Source organism: Podarcis tiliguerta (assembly GCF_965153285.1).
Source record: "Podarcis tiliguerta genome assembly, chromosome: 1".
NCBI classification, from domain to species: Eukaryota; Metazoa; Chordata; class Lepidosauria; order Squamata; family Lacertidae; genus Podarcis; species Podarcis tiliguerta.
The window spans coordinates 28,990,985-29,018,838 of NC_139534.1; the positions used below are offsets into that span (position 1 = coordinate 28,990,985).

At 41.3% G+C, this 27,854-nt stretch overlaps 1 protein-coding gene across 2 annotated transcripts in view; it reads right to left on the reverse strand.

The window, feature by feature from the left end:
• CSRNP3 (cysteine and serine rich nuclear protein 3) overlaps positions 1-27,854 on the reverse strand; it is an 88,870-nt gene that overhangs the window by 48,965 nt on the left and 12,051 nt on the right. For both annotated transcript variants that reach the window (XM_083409114.1, XM_083409115.1), the window contains exon 2: positions 21,805-21,972. In XM_083409114.1, the coding sequence (XP_083265240.1) occupies positions 21,805-21,949 (145 nt within the window). In that variant the 5' untranslated portion in view covers positions 21,950-21,972. The remainder of the gene's footprint in view (positions 1-21,804; positions 21,973-27,854) is intronic.

Here is a 27,854-nt window from a genome sequence, read left to right on the forward strand (position 1 = left end):
GGATATGTTAGATGCAGGTTCCTTATATGTGTGCCTCTGCCTTTGCATCATCACCCCTAAAATATTTCACAAAAGCTAGTATTGGGGGGGAAATTATATGCATCCTAATTAACATTCCAGTGTATGCCATTTATCATTTAAAAACATAAAAGAAAATTGCCATCATGAAACCACATGGTTCCTCTCAAAATAATGAGGTTGACAAGACATCAGCATAATAGATCATTGCTATACTGAAATAACACAGCATTTCAGAATTGGCTACTGATCAGTGCTAGGGGTTGACTGTATGTTCCATTACTCCTGGATCTGTAATGTTTCCGGCTGCAGAGTTTTAATATAAAAACCCCCCACATTAGCTACAGTTACTTTACATGGTTTATTTAACAAGGCATTCAACTCCTGGGCATCAAACAAGCCACACCTTACTGAATTCAAAAATGAACCAAATATATTAGCAACCCAAAATGGTATAAGCGAAACTACTGAATGGCATTCAAAAACATTGAAATCTCAGAATAATCTGAAGCAGACAAACAAAAAAACAAAAAACTGACCTGTTCAAATGGGTGGGTTTTTTTCCAGTCCATACACTTTTCCTGATAATTATGCACCAACATAGGCTGTCATTTTGTAAGTGTGTGATGTGTTATCTGCCTTCCTAGTTCCAGCGGAATCTTCTTAAAATTTCCCCAGCCCTGTCTTTTATTGCCTGTACCATATGCTTTATTGTTCAGCGACAAGAGCTACACTCTGCACAAAGACTCATTACCTACTGCTTGCTTAGCAGCTTCAGAGTCTCTCTGACGCTGCCTATGTGATCACATGGGAGTTTTGTCTGATAAAACCGGGCATACTACTGATTTCACTGTCTATGGATATTTTTATCAGCTTAAGGTCTACTATGAAGAAAGAACAACAAATGATAAAGCTGCTTTAAGTCATTAACGGAACACAAATTATGGAAATCCCTTCACAACCCCTTTCCATGCCCATTACAAATCCCTTCGCAACCTTCTTTACAAAACATGGATTCATTAGAGATTTGAAATTATGATTAATACTTGCTTTGTGAGGACTAATGACAGTATCACAGTAAACTATCTCTATGCAGGATGTAATGTCAAATTCATATTGATATTTGTGAAAAGGCATCATATTGCTAACTGGCATCCTGCCAATAAACCTATTAATACTTTTAAGTTGCTAATATTGTATGAAAACTATGATTGAAATTCTAAGGATCAGTGGGGCTTACTTCCAAGTAAACATAAATAGGAAGAAAGGCATTAAAGAAAGCCTTGTTTTGCTCTGAAAGCTTACAGTTGCAGAATTCCACACCCCCCCCTCATTTTTTTACTATTTTAATAGTCTGAAACTGAGAAAAAAATAATCAACTTATTTAATACCCTTGGATTAAATTACCTATCCGACATAGTTTAACACAAGATGCAGATATAGATATTCAGAGTTTAAGACTGTAAATTCAGATTTAAAGATTTCTAAATGGCAGAAATCTTCCATTCCCTTCTGTTGATTCATTACCTTGGTATTTGATAAAATGGCATTTCTTTGGAGGACAATAACTGGCAAAACTTGCTCAAAAGAATCACAAATAATTGAGTACCTCTGGAAATGTGTCATCTCCAGGAAGAAAGGAAAGTTAATTTTACTTTAGAAAATTTGAGATCCCCATACATTGTTTTAATTTGAATAGCTATGTATCTGTCTTTTGCTGTGAAAACCAGTTCCGCCTAAATAATGAATTGTTTTCACTGCTACTGCAAAATTGTATTTATTCATTTTATCCATTTATGATAAAATAGTCATTGCTAAAATTACATTTCAGCTTTGAACGTAGATAAATGACAAATGGCAATGTCATTTACTCATTAACATTCTTCAAATGGCAAAAAATACCTACTTGTTATCCTTTTCAATGGTTCACTCATTAGCATAAGTAATTGACAGCTTGTTGCTCATTAAGGGTATGACCAATCATTGCAAGTGGAGTCAGTAAAAACAACGTTACTAACCTTGCTGGATTCAGGATTGGCTTCTAACAAAGACCACATGATAGAAATCCCTTTCTAAAGTCCATAGCACCTCTCCATCTTAGTATATGTGTGTGTGTGGATGAAAATGTTTAATAATGGGCTTTCTAATAATTATACAGAATGAAACATCTAACTGTAATCTGATGAAGGGAAAGATAATATTATCTAAGGTGTTCCATAGCTTTTCAGATGAGACAAGCAGGTTATTCTGTCACTGAATTGTCTCTAGATTTCAGTTCTAATTAGCATTTCTTTTATAACCATAACAACACAGGTAATAATTAATTTAAGTTCCACCATTTTGGTGAAAACACATCATAATGCACAGATTGAACAGATGGTTCATGGTGAGAATCTGTAGGGGCAAAGATGATAGCCTTATATGTTAATAAGGAAAAACGAAGATCAATTAGGCACCTTATTCATTAAGAGGTGGTTTTTTGTTTGTTTGTTACTTAACAGAAAGGCTTTTTTTCCATTTATGATGCCATAGGATACTAAGGATAGAAATAAACAAAAAATGGTAGCCATTTTGCTGTAGCAGTCTGAAAAAGAAAAGAAAAAACCCAAATGCTTAGAAAATGGTGGAAGATGAAATAAATGAGAATAAGAAGTTAATGTGCCATTACTACACACTGCAGGAAGAAATAAATGGTATGACTGATTGATTGATTGATTGATTGATTGAATGATTGATAGACTGAAAGATGGATAAACAGGAAGCGAGGGGATGTTAAATATATATATTAAAATATGAAAGGTTAAGCAAGCTATAGTAATGAAGTCTGCTCCTATACAGACAAACAGTAACTTATATTAAACAATCAATTCTTGGCTTGCAAAATTTTAGCTTTTATTTCTGAAATCTAGTTTTTCTCCAGCTACATCGAAAACGTTAGGAAGTCAGACTCATACAGAAAGTTTATACAGTACCAGTAGTTAAACTGGAGCTAGTCTCAGAAATTTAACTGGGAAAGGAGAAAGCACCTCCTTTTGTATATAATGAGATTTGGTAACTCACACACTTTCTAAGCATGCCAACAAAAGCATAAACAAACATGAACACCAGAGTAACCCATTATACATTATGGACTTCCCAAAATGGTTTTGACAAAGCCCTATTCAGATGTTCCTCAATCATTTTCAGTTGCGCAAGGAAGGACGGAGGAGAGTGATGGTTTACTTGCTGCCTCCTCAGCCTCTGTTGCATTCCTGATTCAGAATCCTGATTGGGCTGGGTTCTAAATCACACATGGGGCATCCACAAATAGAGCCAGCTCCTCACCACAGGCATTCGTCACCCAATGCACGCAGGGCATAAGAAGAGACCTGCTGGATCAGGCCCATCTAAGGCAGCATCCTGTTCTCAGTGGCCAACAGGATGCCCATGGGATGTCTGCAAGTGGGAATACAACAGCATTCTTACCTACTTGTGATTCCCAGAAATCATGACACAGAGGCATAATACCTCCAACAGTGGATAGACAATGTAGCCATCATGGGCCCAACGGAGGGTTGCCCTGTGCATAGTGTATCGCCCTGGGATTGCTTTCCAATGAAATTCGGGCTTAAACTATTTAAATAAACAAGAAGGGAAATGCTTGAGCGGGAATACTTGAAAAGGACTTTAGTCTCTCACCAAAGGTTTCTGAGGGAACCTAGCAGTCATGTGATAAATCATTGGTTTAAAAACAAGATGTTAAGAGTAAGAGTTTTTAAGAGTTAAGAGTAAGAGCTGCTTCACAGTGGAAGGGATGGCAGGTAGGCATTGTGGTTCCTTAAAAGTAGGTTTTTAGCCAGGTACTATTTAACATTGATAAACAATCTGGAGTCAGGGATGAGCAAAAAGTAGCCAAGTTTGCAGATAAAACTAAGTAATTCATAAGCAGAAATAGCTCCAGCAGCCTGGGATGATCTCCAAATGGATCTATCCAAACTGGGCAAATGGGAAACAAAATGAATGAACGTCCGTGTAAGTAAGTGTAAACGTATACACATAGCTGCAAAGCACCAAACCCAATTTTGCATATGCACTGATAATATATGTCATGGCTGTGATCAGTGCTATTTTTCTAGAAAAAGAAGTACTGCAGCTCACCACGAACTTCTCCCTTGTTCTCTTAGAATGGCAATGGCGCCCATTTGAGTGGTGCTGAATCTGAAAAAAAAGTCCTAGCTTTGACTCTCAAGAAAGTCATTCTGGGATTGTGGTGGATAGCCCAATGATAACAACTCAGTGTGCAGCTATAGAATAAGGGAAAGCTATAGACTCTTTGGCCCTCCAGGTGTTACCAAACTCCAGTTCCCATCAGCTCCAGCAAACATGGCTCGCTGACCAGAGATAATAGGAGCTGTAGTTTAGCAAGATCTAAAGGGCTAAAGGTTCCAATCCCTGCTATAGAGTTTGAGGGGTTTATTTGTTCAGAAAAAAGACAAAGGGGCAAGCTAGAGGTTAGAGTTGTGAGTGGTGTAGATAAAGTGAGAAAAGAGATGTTATTTTCTCCCCCATAATACGGGGATTTGAGGTTGCTCAATGAAATGGATGAATCTTTCAGGACTGGCAAATACAAAGACACGCTTCTTAACAGTCAATAATTAATTTATGGCATTCACTGCTAGTAGATGTGATGACCATTGGTCTAAATGCTTTTAGACACATTTATGGAGGGTAGGTGTATCAATGGCTATTAGTTACGACAGCTAAATGGAACATTCAGATGCAGGCTGCCTCTGAATATCAGCTGGTTGGGAGCAGGAGGGCATACAACAGGAGATATTTCTTGACTTTATGCCCTACTTAGGCATAAAAGCATTCTTGGAGGTATCTGGCTGGCCAGTTCGTAACAGGATGCTGGGTTGAATGGATCACTTTGTGTGATCTAGAAGAGCTTCTCTTCTTAAGGTGGCCATGGACACAACAAACTTAAAGAGGGACCTCACACATGCCTTGCCATTTTATAGTAGCAAGTTCCAAGAGTACTTTTCTCCCAGATATTTATTTCCCCACCACTCTTGGCAAAACTGTATCCAGTTCTACAAAAGGGGAACCATCTTTCTAAAACAAAAGATTCATCAAATGGGAAGAGAAAGTGAGTTCTGACACTATATATAAGCAATATATAATAAGCAAATCTCAGAATATTCATGTAAGCCCTTTCTACTGGTAAATCACAGTCACGATGAATGTGAATATTACCTCTTTTTCAGGCACAAAATATTGCACAGGGAATGCTTGTGAAGTGCAATATTATTGCCATAAAAATATGACTTGGAGACCACACACAACAAATGCGAAACTAAGACACATTTATTGTGACAAAAACTGGCAAGTCCCTCCCTACACAACTTTCTCAAACAGTGTCCCTGCCACTTACCATTTATTTAATTGGATGTGAAAAGCATAGGACCATGCCAAGGTAACGTATGCCAAATCAGACTATTGGTCCATCTAAATGTAAAGGACCCCTGACAGTTAAGTCCAGTCGCAAAAGACTCTACGGTTGCAGCGCTCATCTCGCTTTACTGGCCGAGGGAGCTGGTGTTTGTCCGCAGACAGCTTCCAGGTCATGTGGCCAGCATGACTAAACCGCTTCTGGCAAACCAGAGCAGCACATGGAAACAACATTTACCTTCATGCCAGAGCGGTAAGTATTTATCTACTTGCCCTTTGACATGCCTTCGAACTGCTAGGTTGGCAGGAGCAGGGACCGAGCAACAGGAGCTCACCCTGTCATGGGGATCTGAACCACTGACCTTCTGATCGGCAAGTCCTAGGCTCTGTGGTTTAGACCACAGCGCCACCCACGTCCCATTGGTCCATCTAGCTCAGTGCTATTTACACTTACAGGCAGTGGTTTGCCAGGGTTTGGAAACCATACTTGTAAATGCCAGGGGTTGAACCTGGAATCCTCCAGATGCAAAGCAGATGTTCCATCACTGCACTATAGCCCTTTGCCTAGTTACACACGTACGCGCACGCACACTCTATATTGAAAATAGTGGTAAATGCTGCCTGTCAGGAGAGGCAGTTCCATGCACTGTTTTTATTGAGTCACAGCGGATTCATTGTTTTAGCTATGTCACTACTGCACAAAATAATTAGGGCATAATGCCCCCATCTGCTGCATACCATATTTCATCTTGGCACATCAGCCCTTTACGGAAGCTTTGCTACATTCTTCTATTGTACCAAAGCCGCTGCAAAGGGTAACAGTTAAGGGACTCGTTTGTGCATTGTCACGATGCACAAGTGATAAGGAACCTCAACGGGGCCTCAGGAGGAGCCAATTTCTTTGATAAGAAGGAAAATGGCAAAAGGTTCTAGTATGTATCAGTTTACAGGATTAAAACAAAGAAAGCAAGTCGTTTGTCAAATTCAGCAAGATGTCCACATATTTCTCTGCAGCACGGTGCTCCTGTTTGCTGGGTTGGCTCTCTTTCCTCCTCCATGACCCTATTTCTTAAATGTGTAATAAGGCCCTTCCTAAGGAAATGTAGCAAGTTTCTATGGATGAAACGAGCTCCTCACCAACTGTTATGCAAGCAGTGTTTTATGAACAAGGCAGAGTGCCAACCTGTCCTACTCTTACAATTGGTTCAATGTGGACAACGATATACTACTTCCGCTTATTCAGCTGAGCAACTGGGCTTGGAGACAAAGCAACTCATTTGTTTTCCAACAGCTCTTTGCTACTCAATGGCCTTCCCAATGGAGATGCCTAAATGTTTACTTCCACCAAAATACATCAAGAGTTAGCGCTCCCTCCTAATTGTATATCCTGAATTTGAGATAGCTTCAGGATCCAGCAATTTTCCCCCCACCTGGACTTAACATACTGTTAGGCTGTGTTATGTGTATGGCGCATTGTGGCCAAGCTGTCTTTGATGAAACTCTTAGATCCCAGTCAAAAGATAATCCTGCCTGCTGCAATTTACACACAGCTACTCAGGTAAGCCAAGTACTATTAGCTTTAACAAAACTAATACCCTGCTAGAAGAGTGCAGTTGAATTTGTACCTGAAAATCCCAGGTATCATTAGACCTTCTTTGTATTCTTTACCACAGATGCCATGCTAAAGAACACTAGAGTGCTGAAGTCTATGCTTTCTAAAAACTTGTGCAGTGACAGAATTAAAATAGTATCATTATTTATGACTTGAAACTGATTTACCATTAAGGGAATTTCAGTATATTAAGCACTTTCAATTTATCTAATTTTTAAATTAAAGACATACCCCTAGATCTAGAGCTCCATGTGTGCCCTGAAGTACAGATAGAGCTTCGCCATGAATGGGCTTTCCAATCCATGTGAGAGATTGGTAGTTCAGAGTGACAATTCACAACACAAAAACCAAACGCAATAAATGTCTTTAAGGCTGCTATTTTCAGATCATTTATTCGGGAATTGCCCCATTGAAAGACTTAAGTGGTTTGAGGTTTGCAGTACAATTATTTATTATTATTTTACTCAGAGCACTTTTCTGTTTCTCGCTTTGACACAAAAAGGAAGGTTTCTTGAAGAAAGAAAATCAAAGTTCCTTTGCCTCTTATCTGGGAGGGCGAGGGAGGAAGCATACAGTGAGAAATGCCAAGGTAATAAAAATAAGATGTTACCAATTCCATTCACAGTTTCACTCAATAAAGCAAGTTAGGCCAACAACACATTCTCAGACTCCTGTAACCAGTAGGAGACTTAAGCAGTGCCATTATTCCTAGCACCAGGAGTTGTATTATATCCTTTGTCAACATTTCATCAACACATTCTCTCTTTTGGACACTTGCAGTGTGATAGGAAACGGGAAACTTATGTAAGATTTGTAAATGTCTACGGGTTCCTCCTACACATACACAACAAAACTGCTCTTTTATCAGCATCAGAGTTGACAACAGATGTACGCCTAGAGCAAATTTGGGAAGGTGGCAATTTTTCCTGAGGTGAAACATCTGAGGAGTTTCAAGGGGAGCAAAAAAAAAAGTCTCAGAACATGAACATTTCTTCAGCGGGTTCCTGCACATCTCAAATATTTGTTTGGGTTTCTGTTGAGAGATTATTACACAGACAAGGACTTGGTTTTAGAGCTACTAAAGACAACACCCATAATGAAAATAAAACAACAATTTACTTTTAATTATAATCTGAATTCCAAATATTTACTGAGTGGTTGTGGGGAGGGGGGTATATGTGTGTGTTCGATAATGTTGTGAGGAAACATGTTACCTATTGATATATGTCACAAGCTGAGGTGGGGAACTTGTGGCTCCCTAGTTTTTATTGTTGTTGGAGTACAGCTCCCATCATCCTTGACCGATGGCCAGGCCAGCCAGGGCTGATGGAAGTTGGAGTCCAGCAACATATGGAGAGCCATGGGATTCCCATCCTTGGTTCTGGGCAAACTGAATCACAGGCTTTTTCGTTTTCCTTTTTACATCAACTGTAGTTAAAATCTACTCTTTTAGGTGTGGTTTCAGATCCTATTATACTAGAAACAAATGAATAGTACCATTACATCTCTGCCTGCCAGCTTTTCTCCCACATAGCTAGCTATAAAGCTGTTGTTCAAAGCTGAAAAGAACATACTATGCTCTCAGAAGTACTGTGTTTAACTCACAAATGTACATAATACCCTCTCAGATGCTTAGCTGAACTACATTTTCCTTCAATAATATTATCCATGTTTCACTTGCCCACATCAATCTATACACGCTCTTATTTAGTACATTGATTGTGTGCCCTCATCACAAATGAATGATTGTAAAATGTTGTGGGTGATGACTTGGGTACCATGACCATTTGATAACTCCTAAGACAGGGGTAGGCAAACTTAGGCCCAGGGGCCGGATGCGGCCCAATCGCCTTCTCAATCCAGCCCGCGGGTGGTCCGGGAATCAGCATGTTTTTACATGAGTAGAATGTATTATTTATTTAAAATGCATCTCTAGCTTATTTGTGGGGCATAGGAATTCACTCATTATTATTTTTTCAAAATATAGTCTGGCCCCCCACATGGTCTGAGGGACGGTGGACCGGCCCATGGCTGAAAAAGGTTGCTGACCCCTGTCCTAAGAGTTGCAAAATGGGTAAATTTTATATACTGATCACAAGAACTGCTTTGGGAAGTGTGGCAATATCCTTCCTTTATTCATCCTTCCCATCAAGCTAATTCTCACGTTGCAGCCTGGAACATGGGGGGACACAATGTTCCCCTTCAACTTCTGATCGATACTTAGGTCCTGCTGACAGTCAAGAAGAGACTATGTGCTTTTGATTTATTCCTTTCTCTTTGTCCCCACTACCCATTTTTCAACACACTCATGATCTAACTCCATGCTAGACAGGAGATCTCTAATCCGCTCTCCTGATGCTTAGAGCTGGGCTGGGGGACATGTGGCCATTCAGATGTTGTTGGACTACAATTCCCAGGCACCCTTGGACATTGGTCTCCCTGCCTGGAGCTGATGGGAGTTGGAGTCCAACAACGTCTGGAAGACAAGGCAGAGCTAGAAGACCAATGGTCTGACTCAGGGTAAGCCAGTTTCCTATGTTCCTAGGTAGGCTCCCCGCACTATTTAGAGCTTTGCATGACTTGGGTTCTAAATGGCATGTAGAGCCCACATGCCCAAATCAGGCTCCTTGCTGTACACCTTCACCCTCCGATGCACGGGGGACAGTGGGACCAAGCCATTAGGGGTATACACAGCCCTCATTTCCCTCACACATGTTCAGCACTAAACTTTTAAACAAAACTTCTGCTTCCCTAACGCCTCGTGCTACTGATATTTATGAGAACGGTAAAATTGTGAGTCTGAGATACGCCTGAGCTCTGCAGCAATGATAATATGGCAGAGCTTGCTCCTGTCCTTGTCAAATCCCTCTGGAAAGGGATCCTTTATTAATGAAGCCGAAAGAGATTTTTCTATTGACCTTAACCAAGCTGTTGAGCAAGAATGGAAATTGCATCTGGCAGAAAATGTATGTACATTATACAACAGCTCCAATCATGTGCCAGTCACAAATACCTTATGGTTTTAAATGTATTTTATGTTTCCAATAAAAAGAGGAAGAATGCACAAGGGAGATGGAAGCAACTATACTAACAAAAGATAAATTTTAAAATGTGTTGCATCCTTAATACTTTATATTTTATTTATAGGAGAGTTACCTATTTGCTTAGAGTAGAGCTTTTGGTACAGCCTAAGATCTTGGCTCAGGGTACAGCAAAAGGAACTTTTGTGCACAGAGTGGGAGTCACTTATTTGTTCTGTCTGCACACACTTCTTTTTATTTACCGTATTTTTCGCTCTATAAGACGCACCAGACCACAAGACGCACCTAGTTTATGGAGGAGGAAAACAAGAAAAAATATATTCTGAATCTCAGAAGCCAGAACAGCAAGAGGGATCGCTGCACAGTGAAAGCAGCAATCCCTCTTGCTGTTCTGGCTTCTGGGATAGCTGCGCAGCCTGCATTTGCTCCATAAGACGCACACACATTTCCCCTTACTTTTTAGGAGGGGAAAAGTGAGTCTTATAGAGCAAAAAATACGGTACTTATTATTTATTTCAACATTGCATATACCTCTTAACCCCGTAGTCTCTATGCAGTGCATAGTGAGGTTATAAAAGAAACAACACAGATAAAGCCAGCTAAAATGAATAATAAAACCAAAGCGCTAACTTTAAATGGCAGCTGAAATAAAAAGGTACCAGAAGTTCACCAGGAAGGCACATGTTGAATCTTAGCTGGGAGGGAGTTCTATAAAATTGGGCCCATAATACTAAATATACAACTGCTTGTGGGTGTGAGCTGTGTGTCCAAGCCATGGGGGGTCATTAACAGACTTCTCCCAAGACCTCAGTGATTTAGCAGGGACGTACGGAATCAGGTGGTCCCCTAAGATTTCCTGGACCCAAGTTGCTAAGGGCCTGGTAAATTAATAAAAAATATATTGAATTTGTCCTGGTAGCATATAGGCAACCAGTACAAGTCTTCTAGCATCAGAGTTATATTATGGTAGTAGTCTGTTTCCACCAATCGTCTAAGCGTGGCATTTTGAGGTCTGGGAGGGCAAAACCGCCTCTTTATTTTATATCTGTAAGTAACTTATGCTTTATCCTTGGCCTTTTGCACCAGTTGCAGCTTCCAGACCAAACTCATCGCAGTAAACAAGACTTGAAGTTACCAATAAAGTTAAGACAGTTGAACAAGCTTCCTCAGGAGTTGGTGGGCTCTCTTCACTGGAGGTTTCTGAGCACAGGTTGGATGGCCATCTGTCATGGATGATTTAGTTGAGATTCCTGCATTGCAGAGCATTGGAATTCCTTCCAATTCTATGATTCTATGAATGCATGAATCACTGTGGCCAGGCTACCCCTGTCCAAGAATGGCTGCAGTTGGTGTACCAGCCATAGTTGGTAAAGGGCACTCCTAGCCACTGAAACTATCTCAGCCTCCAGTGACAAAGATGATCCAGGACCAACCTTAAACTATGAACTTGTTCTTTCAAAGGGAGTCCAACCCCATCCAGAACAGGCAACTTGGCCCATCACCCAGATAAGGGAACATCCATCAACAATGCCACCATTTTTTCCAGTGTTCAAACTCAGTATATTGGCCCTCGTCCAGTCCACTACAGCACCCAAAGAATAATCCAAAGCATACATAGCCTCTCTTGACTCAGACATTATTGTGAAAACGAACTCTAGAGGGACAGGGGAATCACAGAGGGACTTTTTAATAAGCACAGTGGGCTGCAGCTACAGGGAAACTGAAGGTTCCCCCTCTCTGGACAACTTGAAGTGCTTCTCACTTGCTCAGTGGGGTTTTTTTATCTTTGCCAATGTATAGTAAAACAAAAACAAAAACTGCAGGCTTCTTGCTGCCATGCTAAGTAGGCACTGACATCTGGAATTTTTTTAGGTACAGACAACAAAATTTAGAGCAAACGTCCCATCTCTTATGCTCAGGAACCATTGCCTACCCTACTGAGATAATGAAGATGGAAACCAGGAAGCATTTATGACAGTGAATCGCCTTAACACAAATAATACTTTTTATAATAACATGATAATACTTTGTATGCATTCTGGGAGCTGGAAAAGTTTTAAAACTGTTCAAAGTGTTCACATCCTTTCCCTCAGGTAATCCTCTATAATGCTGTAGGAATTATTCTTTGTTCTACAGGAAAGGGTAATGAAGGCTACCTGTCAAATCCTGCCGTTATTCTGCTGCACAATGCAAGCCTTCTCTCAGCTGCCCAGACACCTATCAACCCTCTGTATGCACTTCTTCATACACTGAATACCAACCTCCAGGAAAAGAATGAAAGCAGAACCTATTCTGACCTTTCCTGCCAGCTGGGGTCGACCTTTCCGACCTCATTAGAGGGCCGAGTACGGAAGCCTAAATAAAGAGTTGTTGATACACTTGAGGGTGAATTAGAAGAAGCAGGAATTTGTCCGGCTAAGGAGCAACTATACTTTTTCCCCAAAGCACTGAGTTACTGTGCATTTTCTATCGTTTTGCTTGTTTGCTTTTGTTTATTTTCTATATACATACAAAAAAAAATAGTTATGCCAAAAAAACCAGATTACCAAACATCGCAAAAAATAATTGATAAGAAGAAAAATACGAAGAAAATTATACATATAGCAGAAAACAAAAGAGAAAAAAAGAAAAAGAATTATAAAGATTAGAAAAAAGTCAGAAGAAAACTAGAAAAAATTGACTTCCTTCGACCTCTGTACAGTCTATATGGTCTCGTATCTTAGGTTGTCTGTAATCATTTTAAATTTTATGGAGAGATAATTTGTTTACCTGTGGAGTTTTTAGTCTAGACTAAGCCAGTCATAGTTTTGGGAACCGACATTCTTCATATAATTTGTAAATTATATGAGTTACTGTACATTTTCATCAGACAGCCCAAGAGATTATCGTTTTCCTCTTCCATTTTCCATGCACAGAGAAACAAAAGACAAAAAGATGGAGACTACAATGCTCTTCATCCAGAGCAGACCCATTTACTTCAATGGGATTCCCTCAGAGTAAACGGGACATGGAACATACCTGAGATGCACATTAAAACCAGTGAAAGAATGGCTAAGATTACAGGCCGCACTAAGTATGCAGGGCTGCGTGTGGGTCTTGGGCAGATTCAGATTTTCATCAGACATTTCCGCACAGTGTAAAAAGGTAAAGGTGAAGGACCCCTGACAGTTAAGTCTAGTTGCGAACAACTCTGGGGTTGCAGTGCTCATCTCACTTTACCGGCCAAGGGAGCTGACATTTGTCCACAGACAGTTTTTCCGGGTCATGTGGCCAGCATGACTAAGCCGCTTCTGGTGAAACCAGAGCAGCGCACGGAAACACCGTTTACCTTCCCGCCAGAGTGATACCTATTTATCTACTTGCACTTTGACGTGCTTTCGAACTGCTAGGTTGGCAGGAGCTGGGACCGAGCAACGGGAGCTCACCCCGTCACAGGGATTTGAACCACCGGCCTTCTGATCGGCAAGCCCAAGGCTCAGTGTAAAACCAAGGCAATCAGGGACATCACACATTACAATTTTAGCAAAGCAGCTATTTCCATATGGGCAAGTCCCATGTCATTCTGGCATCATGCAGAATGGGAGTGTGTGGTATAGAAGGTAGAAAAGGGAAGGGAAAGGAAGGCCCTTCAATAAATAAATTTGAGAAGCTCTGCTTTTACTCAAAGTGGTACGCTAAATGGTGATTTGCATGAATAATGAGGGATCCACATAGGTCGGTTAAAGGCCAGTTTATTCAACCTTCTAAATTAAGGTACCATTAATTTGATTTTTTTTATTGCAATTTGGGGGGGGGGGAATAAATAAATCATGAATATTTGATCATGAGCCTTGGGGTTGTGTTTAAGTATAATAAATCCAGAAGGGAACACAAGAAACTGCCTTATACTGATTCAGGCATTTGGGTCCATTTAGCTCAGCAGTGTTTACACTGCGTGGCAATGGCTCTCTAGGATTTCAGACAGGGAGTCTCTCTGAGTCTTACCTGGATTGAACCAAGGTCCATCTGCATGCAAGGCAGATGCTATAGATCTGAGCTAAATTCCGTCCCCATAAAGCAGAACCATGGAGATAAACAAAATGAGAGGGGTTATTTACCTGTATTTCCTATGGTGCTTTCCTGCTCAGTGAACCCACCAGGTGGTTTTGAAGGGTGGGGTTATATTGTTGGTTCTTGAGGCGTTTTGTTTCTTCATACAAGTTATGCCTCTGCTGTAGCAAGTTGACGCTTACTTAAATGTCTCTTTTGCAGCACCAGTGCCTATATAATCCCGCCTCTTTACATATATAAATTTGTGTCCCTTGTAGCCCCATTTCATTCAAAAGGTGAGCTGGTATCAATTTTCACAGCTGCAGGGTCAGGGACCTTATGATGGTTCCCGTTCAGCTGTCCTCACCGCAGAAGCAGGATTTAATGACATGGTGGTATAAAACAGCTGAGTCTCAGCTTTACTACATCTTTCATTGTTGATACTCAGGCATAAATAAATAAGGAATCTGATGTTTGCCATGTAGTCACAGGCGCTTAAAGCATTATCTTGCAAGCTGGAACTTCATATTACACCCAGCCATCCCAAAAATAATGATTTATCTTTGAAACATCTGCTTTTACTACAGACTTTGTTTCTTGTCCCCCCCCCCCCCTTTAAAGCTTGCAAGGTTCACTGGAGGAAAGCTCTTCTGCTGTATGACCAGGGGAAAATGAGAAGTAAAATTATAATCACCTAGCAATTACTCCCTTTTATGTGGAGCAACACTGCACCTGTATAATTAACTATACATCTTTCAAAGATTTCCTCTAAGCCCCTCCATGTGATACCAGGAGGAAGAGGAGGAGGAGGAGGAGGAGGAGGAGGAGAAAACTAAGACCAGCAGCTTTCAGTGTGAGACATTGACTCAATCAAAAGTCATCCCCGACATCAAAGAATGCCTCTGATTACCCTTACTCACTGATTAACATACCATTACAGCAGTGATTGGTGTTGACATTTCTGAAGGAGGACAATCCACAGGAGGTGATAGTCTAAAGCACTGCCATATACTATGGCGTCAACAATTTGCCATCTCATAGTTTGAATGTATCTCATAGTGTGAATGTATAGGTGTATAATCCTTATGGATGAAAAAGAAAAGTTGCCTGTAGGGATGGGGGTGCAATTCAATCTAAGTCACAGTTTTCAATACAACCAAGTAAAAGTGTGTATATTAGGGAAAGGTGAGTATAAAATGCATATACTAGGGCATACAAAAATACATTATATTGGGATAAATTGCTTGCAAAAGTGTATTAAAATGCTGGTGAATTTTCAAGGGTATTTGGAACTGTTTGGAACTGAATTTAAGGCAGAAAAAAATTTGAAACTGACAGATTTGTCTATCGCTTACTGACAGTTCTTGGATTCTGACAAGGAGGGCAAAGGCTGCATGCAGAAATACTGTTTAATATCGTTTGTAAAGGCTTCGGCCTTAAGAGATCAATTATTTTTCCCCTTCAGCACCTCCTGCCTTGGAAGTGGTGGTCTAGGGATAGGATCAGGCAGAAGAGCAAAGCTGCTACTAAGAAGACCTGGGCAAAACACACACACACTTTAAAAAACATTTAAAACTCACAGGTCAGGTACGTAAGTTTTAATAGGAAACAAAACAGCGCTACTTAACTAGTTCACTCTTAGCATGATAATGGGAGGGTGCTGCTAAGAGATAACCATTCTAAAAACAAAATTGGCACGGCTAAACTGTCATGGTAACAAATCACACACCAGTGAGCAGTCATATCTTCACAGAATGTGAGCAGCATAATGCTCCGTTGTTCCCTTCTGAGGGGGATTGTTCCCTTATTCTATAATGGGCAAACCACCCAAATAATGACAGAGAAAGGAAGCAGCACAGCTCCTCTGCCAAACCCTCTGCACAACTGTAGGCATGATTCCAAAGAAGCTCTGCATAAACCTTTAATTAAGAAAGCCACCCTCCAGATAATTAATGAATGTGCTCCAAAACCTTTTCATGACCAAAGTCCACAGAAGGAATCCCTCAGCAATTTCGAGCCATGTCAGGTCTCTGAAATAAAATCCAAAAGCCCCAACCCATAATATGACACAAAAAAGGAAAAAGAAACCCATTGGTAACCAATGCAGCTAAGTTAACCATGACTAAATTTTTAGTAAACTTGGCCATCAATTTCTCTGCCATCTGTAGTTAAAGCTGCAGTAGCTTGGCTAAGAACTGTTAGAAACAATGAGCAGGAACATTGACTTCCTAAGAGTAAGAAAAAATGGTAACAAGTATTAATTTAGAACTACCAACACCATAATCCTCATCATGTTTACTCTGGGGTTTATCTGAAATTGCTCAGAAAATAATTTCCCAACAAAGTTTTTTTTGGGGGGGCGGGGGGAATATTATTTTAGGTCTGCCTGAACTGCTGACGAATGTCAGTCCTCCGCTGGAGAATAATGAATGAAATTAACTCCCCATCCTGTATCACTGCCACTATACAGAATGGAGAATTTTGAGAGGCCATTTTTGCTCAGCTTCAGTTTTCTAAGAAGTACAGTGGTGCCTCGCAAGACGAAAAGAATCCGTTCCGCGAGTCTCTTCGTCTAGCGGTTTTTTTGTCTTGTGAAGCAACCCCATTAGCGGATTAGCGGATTAGCGCTATTAGCGGTTTAGCGGCTATTAGTGGCTATTAAAGGCTTAAGGGATTAGCGGATTAGCTGCTAAAAGGCTATTAGCAGCTTAGTGCCTTAGAAAAAGGGGGTGGGGAGCGAAAAAAAATCGCATGAACTCGCAAGACATTTTCGTCTTGCGAAGCAAGCCCATAGGAAATTCGTTTTGCGAAGCACCTCCAAAATGGAAAACCCTTTCGTCTAGCGGGTTTTCCGTCTTGCGAGGCATTCGTCTTGCGGGGCACCACTGTATATTACACTTAGTCTAATGAGACTAATTTCTTATTATTATTATTATTATTATTATTATTATTATTATTATTATTATTTGTATACCACTCTTCATCTGTAGATCTCAGGGCTGTTCACAGCATAAAAATACAAGATAAAAACACAAAATACAAAAACAAAATACAAACAATATCAAAACAATAACCCCCTCCCTCTCCCTAGTAAGTGTACTTAAGACTGCAGCCTTAGTTGTTATTTAATTAAAAGCAACGTTCTGCAATTCAGCCGAGCAATATACTGTTTCTAAAAAAAGTAAATAAAAACCTCACACACCCTTGAAGCAGAGTAATTTTATATCTATAGAAACCTGCATCACATGTTTTATCTATCAAAGGGGCCCTGCAGAATAGTTTTCTGGTGCAATCTCACATTTGATTTTTTCACTATTACACTTACAGTAACAATAGATATTTATGCCGCACTTGTTAGCTGTTCAGTTGTATAAGCAGATAAGTTCTGGCATGGCACTTTCCCATTGCACCTCTAACTTCCACCCAAGGCGTCACCCTAAAAGATATTTTTAGGAAACTGCTGGTTTCAAATCCACAGTGATAAATAAGTCAATTGCCCCACTTCACATTCAGCCATCGTTGTGCAATGTTTTTAAACTCCCAGTCTTCAAACCTACTCTATGAAAACCTCCAGAGTTCATTTTCCCCTCTTGGCTCAGGCAACCCCCGCAATGTCTTGAGGAGGACGTTCTGATGCAACCTATTGCATCACATTGACATACAGTGGTACCTCTCATTAAGAACTTAATTCGTTCCGGAGGTCCGTTCTTAACCTGAAACTGTTCTTAACCTGAGGTACCACTTTAGCTAATGGGGCCTCCCGCTGCTGCCGCACCACCGGAGCATGATTTCTGTTTTCATCCTGAAGCAAAGTTTTTAACCCTAGGTACTATTTCTGGGTTAGCAGAGTCTGTAACCTGAAGCTTCTGTAACCTGAAGCGTCTGTAACCCGAGGTACCACTGCACATCAGAATGTCTGTCTTTCTCTTTAGGGGAGGAAAGAATGAAGATGCAACAGCCTGGAAAATTGCCAGCCATTCTAGCTCCTGGTGTTCCAACTGAGTTGGCCTTTTCCTTTCCCCAGCCACCATCACAGAGCTACTCAGGGATCATGTTGCCCCGAGGGGAGGGGAGATGTAGTTTTGAAACAGGTTTCTTTTTTTCCCAACCCTTCTAGTTGTCTTCTCTGCTATATTATACCATTTTAACTGATACTTATTGATTTGTAGTTTCTTTGTAAACCAATATAATGATGTTTGCCTGAAAATCAGTATATAAATATCTTATCAGCTCACAATGTGTGAAAGCCTACCTGGCATTGAGGCATCACTACTTACAAGAACATTACTACTACAGAACAACAAACCCCTGTGTTGCCAACTTAACACAACAAATAATTCAAGCAACACACAGACCAGTATACTAGATAGCACTGTAATTCTTATCGCATAATATACATTATTTGGTACAACAAAAACAAAATGTGTGCACTTGTAAATTCTCTAATATATTTGAAATCAGTTGAACACACGTCTGTCAATCTTTGAAAGTCCGTAGAAGTATGATAAGTTTATGGTTGAAACAAAGTAATAGATGCTATCCTGTGGGCTAAGCGGTAAAACCTTTTTTGGGCGTTCATGGTGCCGAAGTAGTAGGTGAATAACAACGGACAGTGATCCCGGATAATCTGACTGTTTCGCTGGAATCTTCTTCAGCACAACCCATAGATTAGAAAAATGCACAAGGAGCAGTGGTCATGAGGATATTACAAGAACATAACTGAAAACTATGTGAAAGAATGGCAATCCACAATAAAAAAGTAACCCAATGTATGGCAGAAGGTAAAACAATGAAGGATATATAGGCAGACGTGTAGGAATTTGTGAAACACATAAAGCAATGTTGTCCTTTACATGCAATATAATTTTGTTAGCTTGGGTAGAGCAGCAAATTGCAAGCCACTCCCAAGTAATGGTCCATACATAGCATCAAAGGCTGATCAAGTTAATTCTGGCGCCAGAGGCAAAATAAAACCCACTGTCATTTTCTCTGTGGATAAAAATATAATAAAGAACCAACTATTTTCATGATACCAAAAATTGGCTGGTTGGCCAGTTAGAACAGGAGGCTGGCATAAATGGGCCTATGGTCTAATCCAGCAGCAATCTTTTTCTTATGTTAGCTGTCTGAGGCAGCTGCCTCGCAGTGACACTACTGCACTACAAATTTGTTTAAATGTTTCGGAACACGCTGTGACATTTCCTTTAGATTTGTAATTTTAAAAAATTAAAAGTTGTGTGAAGACATTCTCCTTCTCACAATGGCTGTGAAACGGTCATAAAATATCTATGTGAAGTTCACAATCTCTTACAATTTATTCAATATTCTTAATTATTCAATGCATTTCCAAGTATATGGGTTAATTTTTGAATATGTTTTTGATGATGCTTGGGAGCCAACAATTATATTTATTTCCGATGGATCTGGTAAAGCAGTAGTGCCAAGATATCTATGAATAAATCGGTTTCTACCTGCCCATCTCTTGCTGAATCTCACCTGGTTCCTGAGAAGCACAGTGATCTCAGAATTCTCCGAATTCATTGGGTGGCAGGCCTAGGCCTTCCTGAGAGGCATCATTAAAGCTGAACTCTCATCTTCTGTATGTTGTTAGGCTTTATTGAATTCCAGTGCTTTTTCTTGCTGTTCTTAGTCATTCGCATTGATGGTTTTCTTGTGTATTTTTGTGAAATTTGTGTTTTTCACTTGCCATACATCGTATATGTTAAACAGTATATAAATGGACTTGGATAAATACACATACACAAAAACATATACTCAGCAAACACTCACCTGTTTTATCTACTACCACTACACCTTGTCAACACTTCCCAGTCGCCTCTTTAATCTTTGTCAGCCTCTCCTTATTCCTGCACCTTATTCCTGCTTTCCTTTCATTATTGTTAGTAGTAGTAGTAGCAGCAGCAACTAACAGCAGTAGCTGAATGCCAGTTAATGATGTTGCTGCTGTAACAAGGCTTCCCATATTTTTTTAATGTTTTTTTTTCTGTGGAGCCTAGAAAATTAGTGGATGTGGTTTGCTGTCTGCCATCAACAGGAATTCATATTTATACAGCGTTCTTGCAATTATAGTACTGATTAATGATAAGTGCCCTGCTGTCTGCAATCTATTCCTTTGAGGGAACCACACTTTATGTTCCAAAAAATGTTTTATACCTCTTAGTGATGCATTATTATTCTTTGCAGATCAAAGATCATGGTTGTCATGGAAACTGCAAAAACTGGAAAGCCAGTCGTGACATAGCAATGGCATAATGGGGAAGATCTGCTGGGAAATCACTCACTAGCCTGGGGTTTTGTGTTGGAAATGCTTGGGTGAATTTAAGTGGAAAGCCAAGTCGTTTCTGAGATCTAAAAGCATTGTGGTATTAAACGCAAAATATCAGTCGCTGTTACAATCAGCATGCTTGACTGTGTGCAGTGCAGCAAAAAAACATGTTCCTAATTTTTTCTTCCTCCAAATGGGATGCAGGAATACTACAGTTTTATTAATCCTATTTTCTACAATCCCACAGCAAGCTTTTGTGGATATATAGCATGCCACACGCCTAACCAAAGGCTCAGTTCCTCGAATTTCAGGCTTTAAAATTTATCTAACTCATTTGCAGAATTAACAACAACGATCCAAATACAGTGGTACCTCGGGTTAAGAACTTAATTCGTTCTGGAGGTCTGTTCTTAACCTGAAACTGTTCTTAACCTGAGGTACCACTTTAGCTAATGGGGCCTCCTGCTGCCATTGCGCTGCCACCATGCAATTTCTGTTCTCATCCTGAAGCAAAGTTCTTAACCCGAGGTACTATTTCTGGGTTAGCAGAGTCTGTAACCTGAAGCGTCTGTAACCCGAGGTACCACTGTATCAGAATGAAAGCTGAATAGAAATAAGCAGATGGGCCAATGACAGAATGAATACTTGACTTCATGGTGATTGGTGTGGAACACATTGCAACATGTTAATTTCCAGTGTTAGAAAATGTCGGGGCGTGGTGTGTGTGTGGGGGGGGTGTTTGTGTGTGTAAGTAAGAGTCTTGATATCTGCAAGTTCCATCTTTCCATGCCAGAAGCAGAGAACCCTTGGCCCTCCAAATGTTGGTAGACAACAACTCCCATTAACTCTGACAGTTGGCCATGCAGGCTGAGGCTGATGGGAGCTGAAGTCCCAACACCATCTGGAAGCCCATAGACACACACACCCCATTCCGGTTCCAGAACTTTCTTTTGGAACATTTGGACAGCCTGACCATGAATGCGGTTGCACCGGTACTTATGCAGTACTTATTTTACCTTTTTGGGGAAAGTATAAATCTTTCATCTAAGTGAAATTTCTGAAGCATAGAGTTAAAACAATTAGGGTTACAGGCATCCTGAGATACGCATCCACTAGCTGGTGTGTGTGATACCTGAGGTACCATAAGAGACACAGACATTTCCCCTTACTTTTAATTTTGGGAAGTTTCTGTTAATAACTTTTAAATCCGTACTGTAAGTCTATGGTGGGTTGTCTGTCCTATCATGCTGAATTATGTAAACAATTAAGTAGATGTGTGTGTGTGTGTGTGTGTGTGTGTGTGTGTGTATTCCAAAGTGAAAACATTGCCCAAAAAATTTACTTTAAAAAAGAACATGGATCCACCTTGCCTGGCATCTGGTACTTACGAATAAAATGATTTGAAGTGGACAGATTGACACTATCAGCATCGTCAGCGCTTTTGCCGCTAGAAACTTCATCATCCGATTCCCACACAGAGAAGATTGAGGAGCCGCCAACTTCTTCAAACTTCCTCATTAAAATTCCACTCATAGCTTCAGCATTGTCACATGTACCTGTCAGAGGAACAGGAGAAATGAAGCATGAAAACATTTGACCGCTGACCATGCTATCAAAATCTCCAAAGTCATTGCTGGAGGGTTTTTTGTTTTTTTTATCAATACACTTGGCTTCTGTTTCTGCCTGGAGACTGGTAAAAGTACCAAACTGGAATTAAAAAACCAAACATGTACGTGTTTTGTTACAGACACATACTTCCTCAAATAATTGGGCAGGAACAATCAGTTCTGCAGCTTGGCTCAGGCACTACAATAGTCAGCAGTGGACTTGGGGTGCCCCTGCATGACGGAGGGAATCTTACATATAATATAGATCAACAGCTTTTGGGGTGTGCTGGTTTTTACTTTTGGAAGTATGGCAACCCTAACATAAAATATGGAAATACCTAATTGTGAAAAGAGGCCCAGTCTGAGCGATCTTCCAGCTCCTTTTCGGAAGAGAAAGCATTGCATAGCATGGGTCAGGCATCTCTTTCATCTGGCATCCTTGTGGAATGGCTACCCCACATCAGGACATGGTTTGCACAGTGGAGGGAAGAAAACTATGCCTGCTCTTCTACCACGTGATGGTTCTTACCACCCAAGTAACTACACAATCCTATTGCAGCCAAAACAGCGAATGATGAACAGTCTTTCCAACACTGAAGAGGCTGGTGTGCTCACCTGTTTGCCTATATAAGTATGCAGCATTTTTATTCAGATGTTAATTCCTACTGCATGCATTCAATGGGATTTGTTTCCTAATAAGTCACATATTTATGATTGCGGCCAAATGTCTGAATGGGTCCAACGTTAATATGTAGTATTTGGTTACACAGGAAAGGCTGTTTTATTCATAGTGCCCTCAGGTTCCCCTCACCCACTGATACTAGGCTTGAAAACTTTATACCATATACTTCCCTCTCCAGCTGTAACCCCCTCCCCCAAAAATGTTCCTCTCCACTATGCAAAATACTATTTGTTGGCTTAGAAGGAAATATGTACATGGGATGGTAGGGCAATCCCAGAGCCATCCCAGCTCAAGGACATAGCTCTCCCACCTTTCTCAGACTCGGAGGACTTTATTTGGTTGGTGAACATAAACACACTTAAAGCTTACACATCTCCCCAATGCAATATTCCCCTGTAGACCTAGCCTACTCCTTACGAGGCGGCAATGAGCTGGAAGAATCCATAGGCAACAGAAGGGACTGTACCAGTTCAGGCTGCAAGTGGAAGCACCACAATTTGCTCCCCAACTTTAAAAATGGATAAAAGTAGTAGGATGCAGGGGCATAGCATGAAGGGTCAGAGGGGAGCCATGGCCCCAGGCTTACAACTTTTGAGGGGTGCAAACCAGGCACCCCAGCACGGTGCTCCTCTCCGCCTGCCAAGGGCTGCGCTTGCTGGTTGGGCTCCCCTTGCACGGGCAGGCAGCTGCTCAGCTCAGCCCAACTTTTCTCCGGTGGGATCGCTCAGGAGGCGTTCAACAGTTCATCTCTAGCCATCAAAATGTTTTTCTTTTAACCCTGCAGAAATCTGGCACGGACTGTGCCATCTAGCCTTCATTTGATCGCTATGTTGTTAGAATATTTGACTTGTAAAGGTAAAGGTAAAGGCAGTGGCGTAGCGTGGGTTGTCAGCACCCGGGGCAAGGCAAGTAATTTGCGCCCCCTAACCCGGGGCAAGGCAAGTAATTTGCGCCCCCACTGCACTGTCCCTCCCCCAGATAGTCCCTCGCTCTCTCTCCACACCGCACCGCACGCCTGGCACCCTCCCCTCCACACTGGGTGGCGACCCGGCGGCTCGGATCGGATTTGCACAGCCAGCACTGCAGTGAGAGAGAGTGAGTGAGCCAGGGAGGGGCAGAGAGCTGCGAGTGCGAGCACGCCCCCCCCAGATGTTGCGCCCGGTGCGGCCGGCACCCCCTGCACCCCCCACGCTACGCCACTGGGTAAAGGGGACTCCTGACCATTAGGTACAGTCGTGGCCGACTCTGGGGTTGTGGCGCTCATCTCGCTCTATAGGCCGAGGGAGCTGGCATACAGCTTCCAGGTCATGTGGCCATCATGACTAAGCCGCTTCTGGCAATCCAGAGCAGCACACGGAAACACTGTTTACCTTCCCGCCAGATTTATCTACTTGCACTTTGACGTGCTTTCGAACTGCTAGGTTGGCAGGAGCAGGGACCGAGCAGTGGGAGCTCACCCTGTCGCGGGGATTCAAACCGCCGACCTTCTGATCGGCAAGTCCTAGGCTCTGTGGTTTAACCCACAGCACCACCCGCGTCCCAATTGACTTGTCCCAATTTGACGTGTAGTCTGTTATATTAAGCAACTATATAGCAAGCTAACATAATTCAAATCTCTCACCAAACCCCCCGACATTCCCAAGTGACAGTTTATATGGCATAATCTTCCAAGGCTGCCGTCCTCAACTGCCTTTCTAGGGAATAAAGTCTCCTGAACACAGTAAACATGCACAAGATTCCACAGTGAAAAAGAGAGGGATGACAAGTAGCCTGGAGTGCAAATGCCTAATGGGGTTATCTTTGTTTTGTGGCTTCCTGATTTCTATTTTGCACATGTACTAGCAGAAATCCAGGCCTCATTTATCTTTGGGGAGAGAGCCCAGAGTGGAAGCAGGAAATTCTCTTCTAGGAAAGTTATTTTACAATAACTGGGGGGGGGGGCTCTAAAGCAATTGTTATGTTATGTGTTCACACTGACTACATGAGAGTGGGGAATTATGCAGCCTTCTGGACTATACAGCCACTCTTGAATCGCTCTGCCTCACACCAACTTCTGACTTCTATGTGGCTAGAATGTAGCCTTACTGTAGAATATAAGAGTTGCATCTATTGACCCACCTACCATGGGATGCCTCTGAAAGGTCATCTGTGAGAGAAATGCAGCCCTCTGGTTGAAACAGGTTCCCCATCCCTTGACTTTACAGTGGTACCTCAGGTTAAGTACTTAATTCGTTCCAGAGGTCTGTTCTTAACCTGAAACTGTTCTTAACCTGAAGCACCACTTTAGCTAATGGGGCCTCCTGCTGCCACCGCACCACCACCGTGCAATTTCTGTTCTCATCCTGAAGCAAAGTTCTTAACCTGAGGTACTATTTCTGGGTTAGCGGAGTCTGTAACCTGAAGCGTCTGTAACCTGAAGCGTATGTAACCCGAGGTACCACTGTATTGTTAATTGTGAGGTTTTTTTACCTCAGGCCTTTTTTTTTTTTTTTTACCCCACTGATAAGTGGCACGTGTGCTTTGACATTCTGTTGCATTGACGGAGAATGGCAGGGACCGATATCCTTCTAAGTGGTGACATCCGGTATTGTCTGAACTGAAACAAAGACATTCATTCCGATTTCCTTTAGAAAGCAGGTTTGTTGTGAAAGACCTTCAAATAAACTTTAATTGTGCAGCTTGGTTTCTTCTCCACGTCTGAATATGTATCATTTTATAAACATTTGCCTCCGAGTGTCCTTTGCCATTAACTACTTTTATACTGACGGCATAGATGAGAGACAGAGTCAGAGAGAGAAGGTTACACTATGAGCAAGTTTATCATAGCTCCACAGTCAAAACAGCAGTTATACCAAGGAGGCCAGCTGTTCATTTAGAATAGGATCCACAAGCAATTAATCTGGCACACACAAGAGAGGACATGCCTATCACAATTATATCATAAAGACTGGCCACCATTTCTGAGTTTGCCAGGATGTTTTGCCTTATGCAAACAATTCTGAAAGGAATTTCTTTTTTAAAATGCAGGAAAAACTTGATGAAGTTTGTGAAATAAGAAATCCATGTCTTCATTTAAAAGCACAACTTTTCAACCATGGAATTAATGATTGCCCGTTGTGCCCAGTGACAGTAGCTGGATGACCTGAAATCAAAATTGAGGTTGTTAGCCTTTAGAATCCACGACTTATGTCAAAATTAAATGTCCCCCACCCCAATATTCATGTAAGTCAACAGAAAGAACAACAATAACACACCAAACTCAGTTATTCACAGCAAACAAAATATGATTTCTCCACTACTTTCAAATGTACAGGAATAAATGGTTTTACACCTTCCCGAGTGCCACTTGTCTGTAGCTTTTGAAAGCTGCCAGCGTATAGCTAATTATAACCCAGCTGACGTCTCTTGGCATCACATTCCCCAAGAAAAATAATTGTGCGGCATGGATGCAAGGCAGAAAATGCTAATGGAGACAGCAGACAAAGAACTGCATGTTTATACTGGAGGCAGTGATGGGAGAAACCACATCACTTTGTCTGAGCAGCTGAAGCAGTGAGACACATCAAGTTGCTCTTGTATCTGCTGTGCAGGAGATGCTACTGTCACTATAAGGAGTAAAAACAACAACAACAAAAGGAGAGAAGGAGACAGAGAGACAGAGAAAGACGTGGTAGGGGATCCCTAGGGTCCTGAGATGAGGCATGTTCAGAATATTTTCATGCCCTCCCCATTCTCTAAACATGTCTCCCACACAACCAATGTTCCTCATTGTCTCCTGCAATGGATGCTACACTAAACCTGTGAAATCACAATTATTTCCATGGCAACCAGCTGCAACATTAAAACTGAAGGGTTGTGGTTTGACTGGAGCACAGGACAAAAAAGAAGAACTGGTGGGCTCTTAAGCAGAAAATAAACAAATCTCTCCCCCTCCCCATTCACCTTTTTCTTAAAGGATCTTGTTAAGAAGGGTTGGCAAATGTGTTTTTGTTTTCTGGGATGAGATCAATCAACACAACAGCAAGATCCAAACATATCTGCAGGAAGAGGTAATGGTAAAAGCAAAAAAAGGACAAGCCTTTCCTGATCCAGGGCAAATTAAAAATTGGGAGAAGTCAGGATGTGGTAGGTCAAATTGTCTTATTTGCATGGGTGGATGCACAGATAACCAGCTCCCCATTTCACCTGTATGCTTGCTACAGTTTTATTAGATGTTTGGTAAATGATTATCTATAGTCACCTATGTGAGGGAATGAAGAGCGATTTACATGAGTCTAATAATCTCTGTTGACCACAGTCACACCAGCTGGTATTTATTTATTAAGCACATCTAACACTAACATTCATGAAATCTGCATATTCACGGAAGAAATGAAGGGCTTAACTTCCCCAATAAACTGCCTATTTACAAACTAAGTCTTGCTAAAAATACACCCTTTTGAAATGGATGTACGTACTTACATTAATCACATCCATTGCACATGTACTTGGATGCAACCCTGTGTTAAAATATATCAACCTATCTCTACAGCACTTTGCATTAATTTGAGCACCATTGAAATCTGAGTCAGGATAAATGATATATGTTTCAGGCAATAGCCATACTCATAATCACACAACAGAGAAGTAGGAAATCGTCCAAATAGTGTCACAGCAACAGGTACATCATGGGAAAAGAGAAACATCTAATAGGGAAAGGTGGGTGAAATATTTCAGGAGCTTGCAAATGGGATTGTAGAACAAGGAGGTGGTAACTGAAGAGGACATTCCCTTGATAAATAAAGATGGAGGGGACTGAAATGAAGAACAGCTGCTTTGAAGATCAAGTACACCAGAAAGATTTTGAACTCTGTAGAGTTTCCACCTGAATCTATAGTTTCAGACCAACATGCTTCTCCCTAACTTCTCTTCACCTTTCTTCCCAACTTTGCTTTCAGTTGTTAGACATGGGAGAGGCAAAAATGTAGGCGGTAAACAGATGTGATGGCATCTTACTATGAAGGTGGGTCTACCATACAGCTGTAAGTAAGGTGGTGGTTATGTAAAGGGGAGAAGTGGCAGATGGGAGGGAGGCGCTCAACCTTTCTGTCAGGTGCCACTTTTGCTCACCACAGTCTCCTCCCTGCCATGCTCCCAAACCAAATGTTAG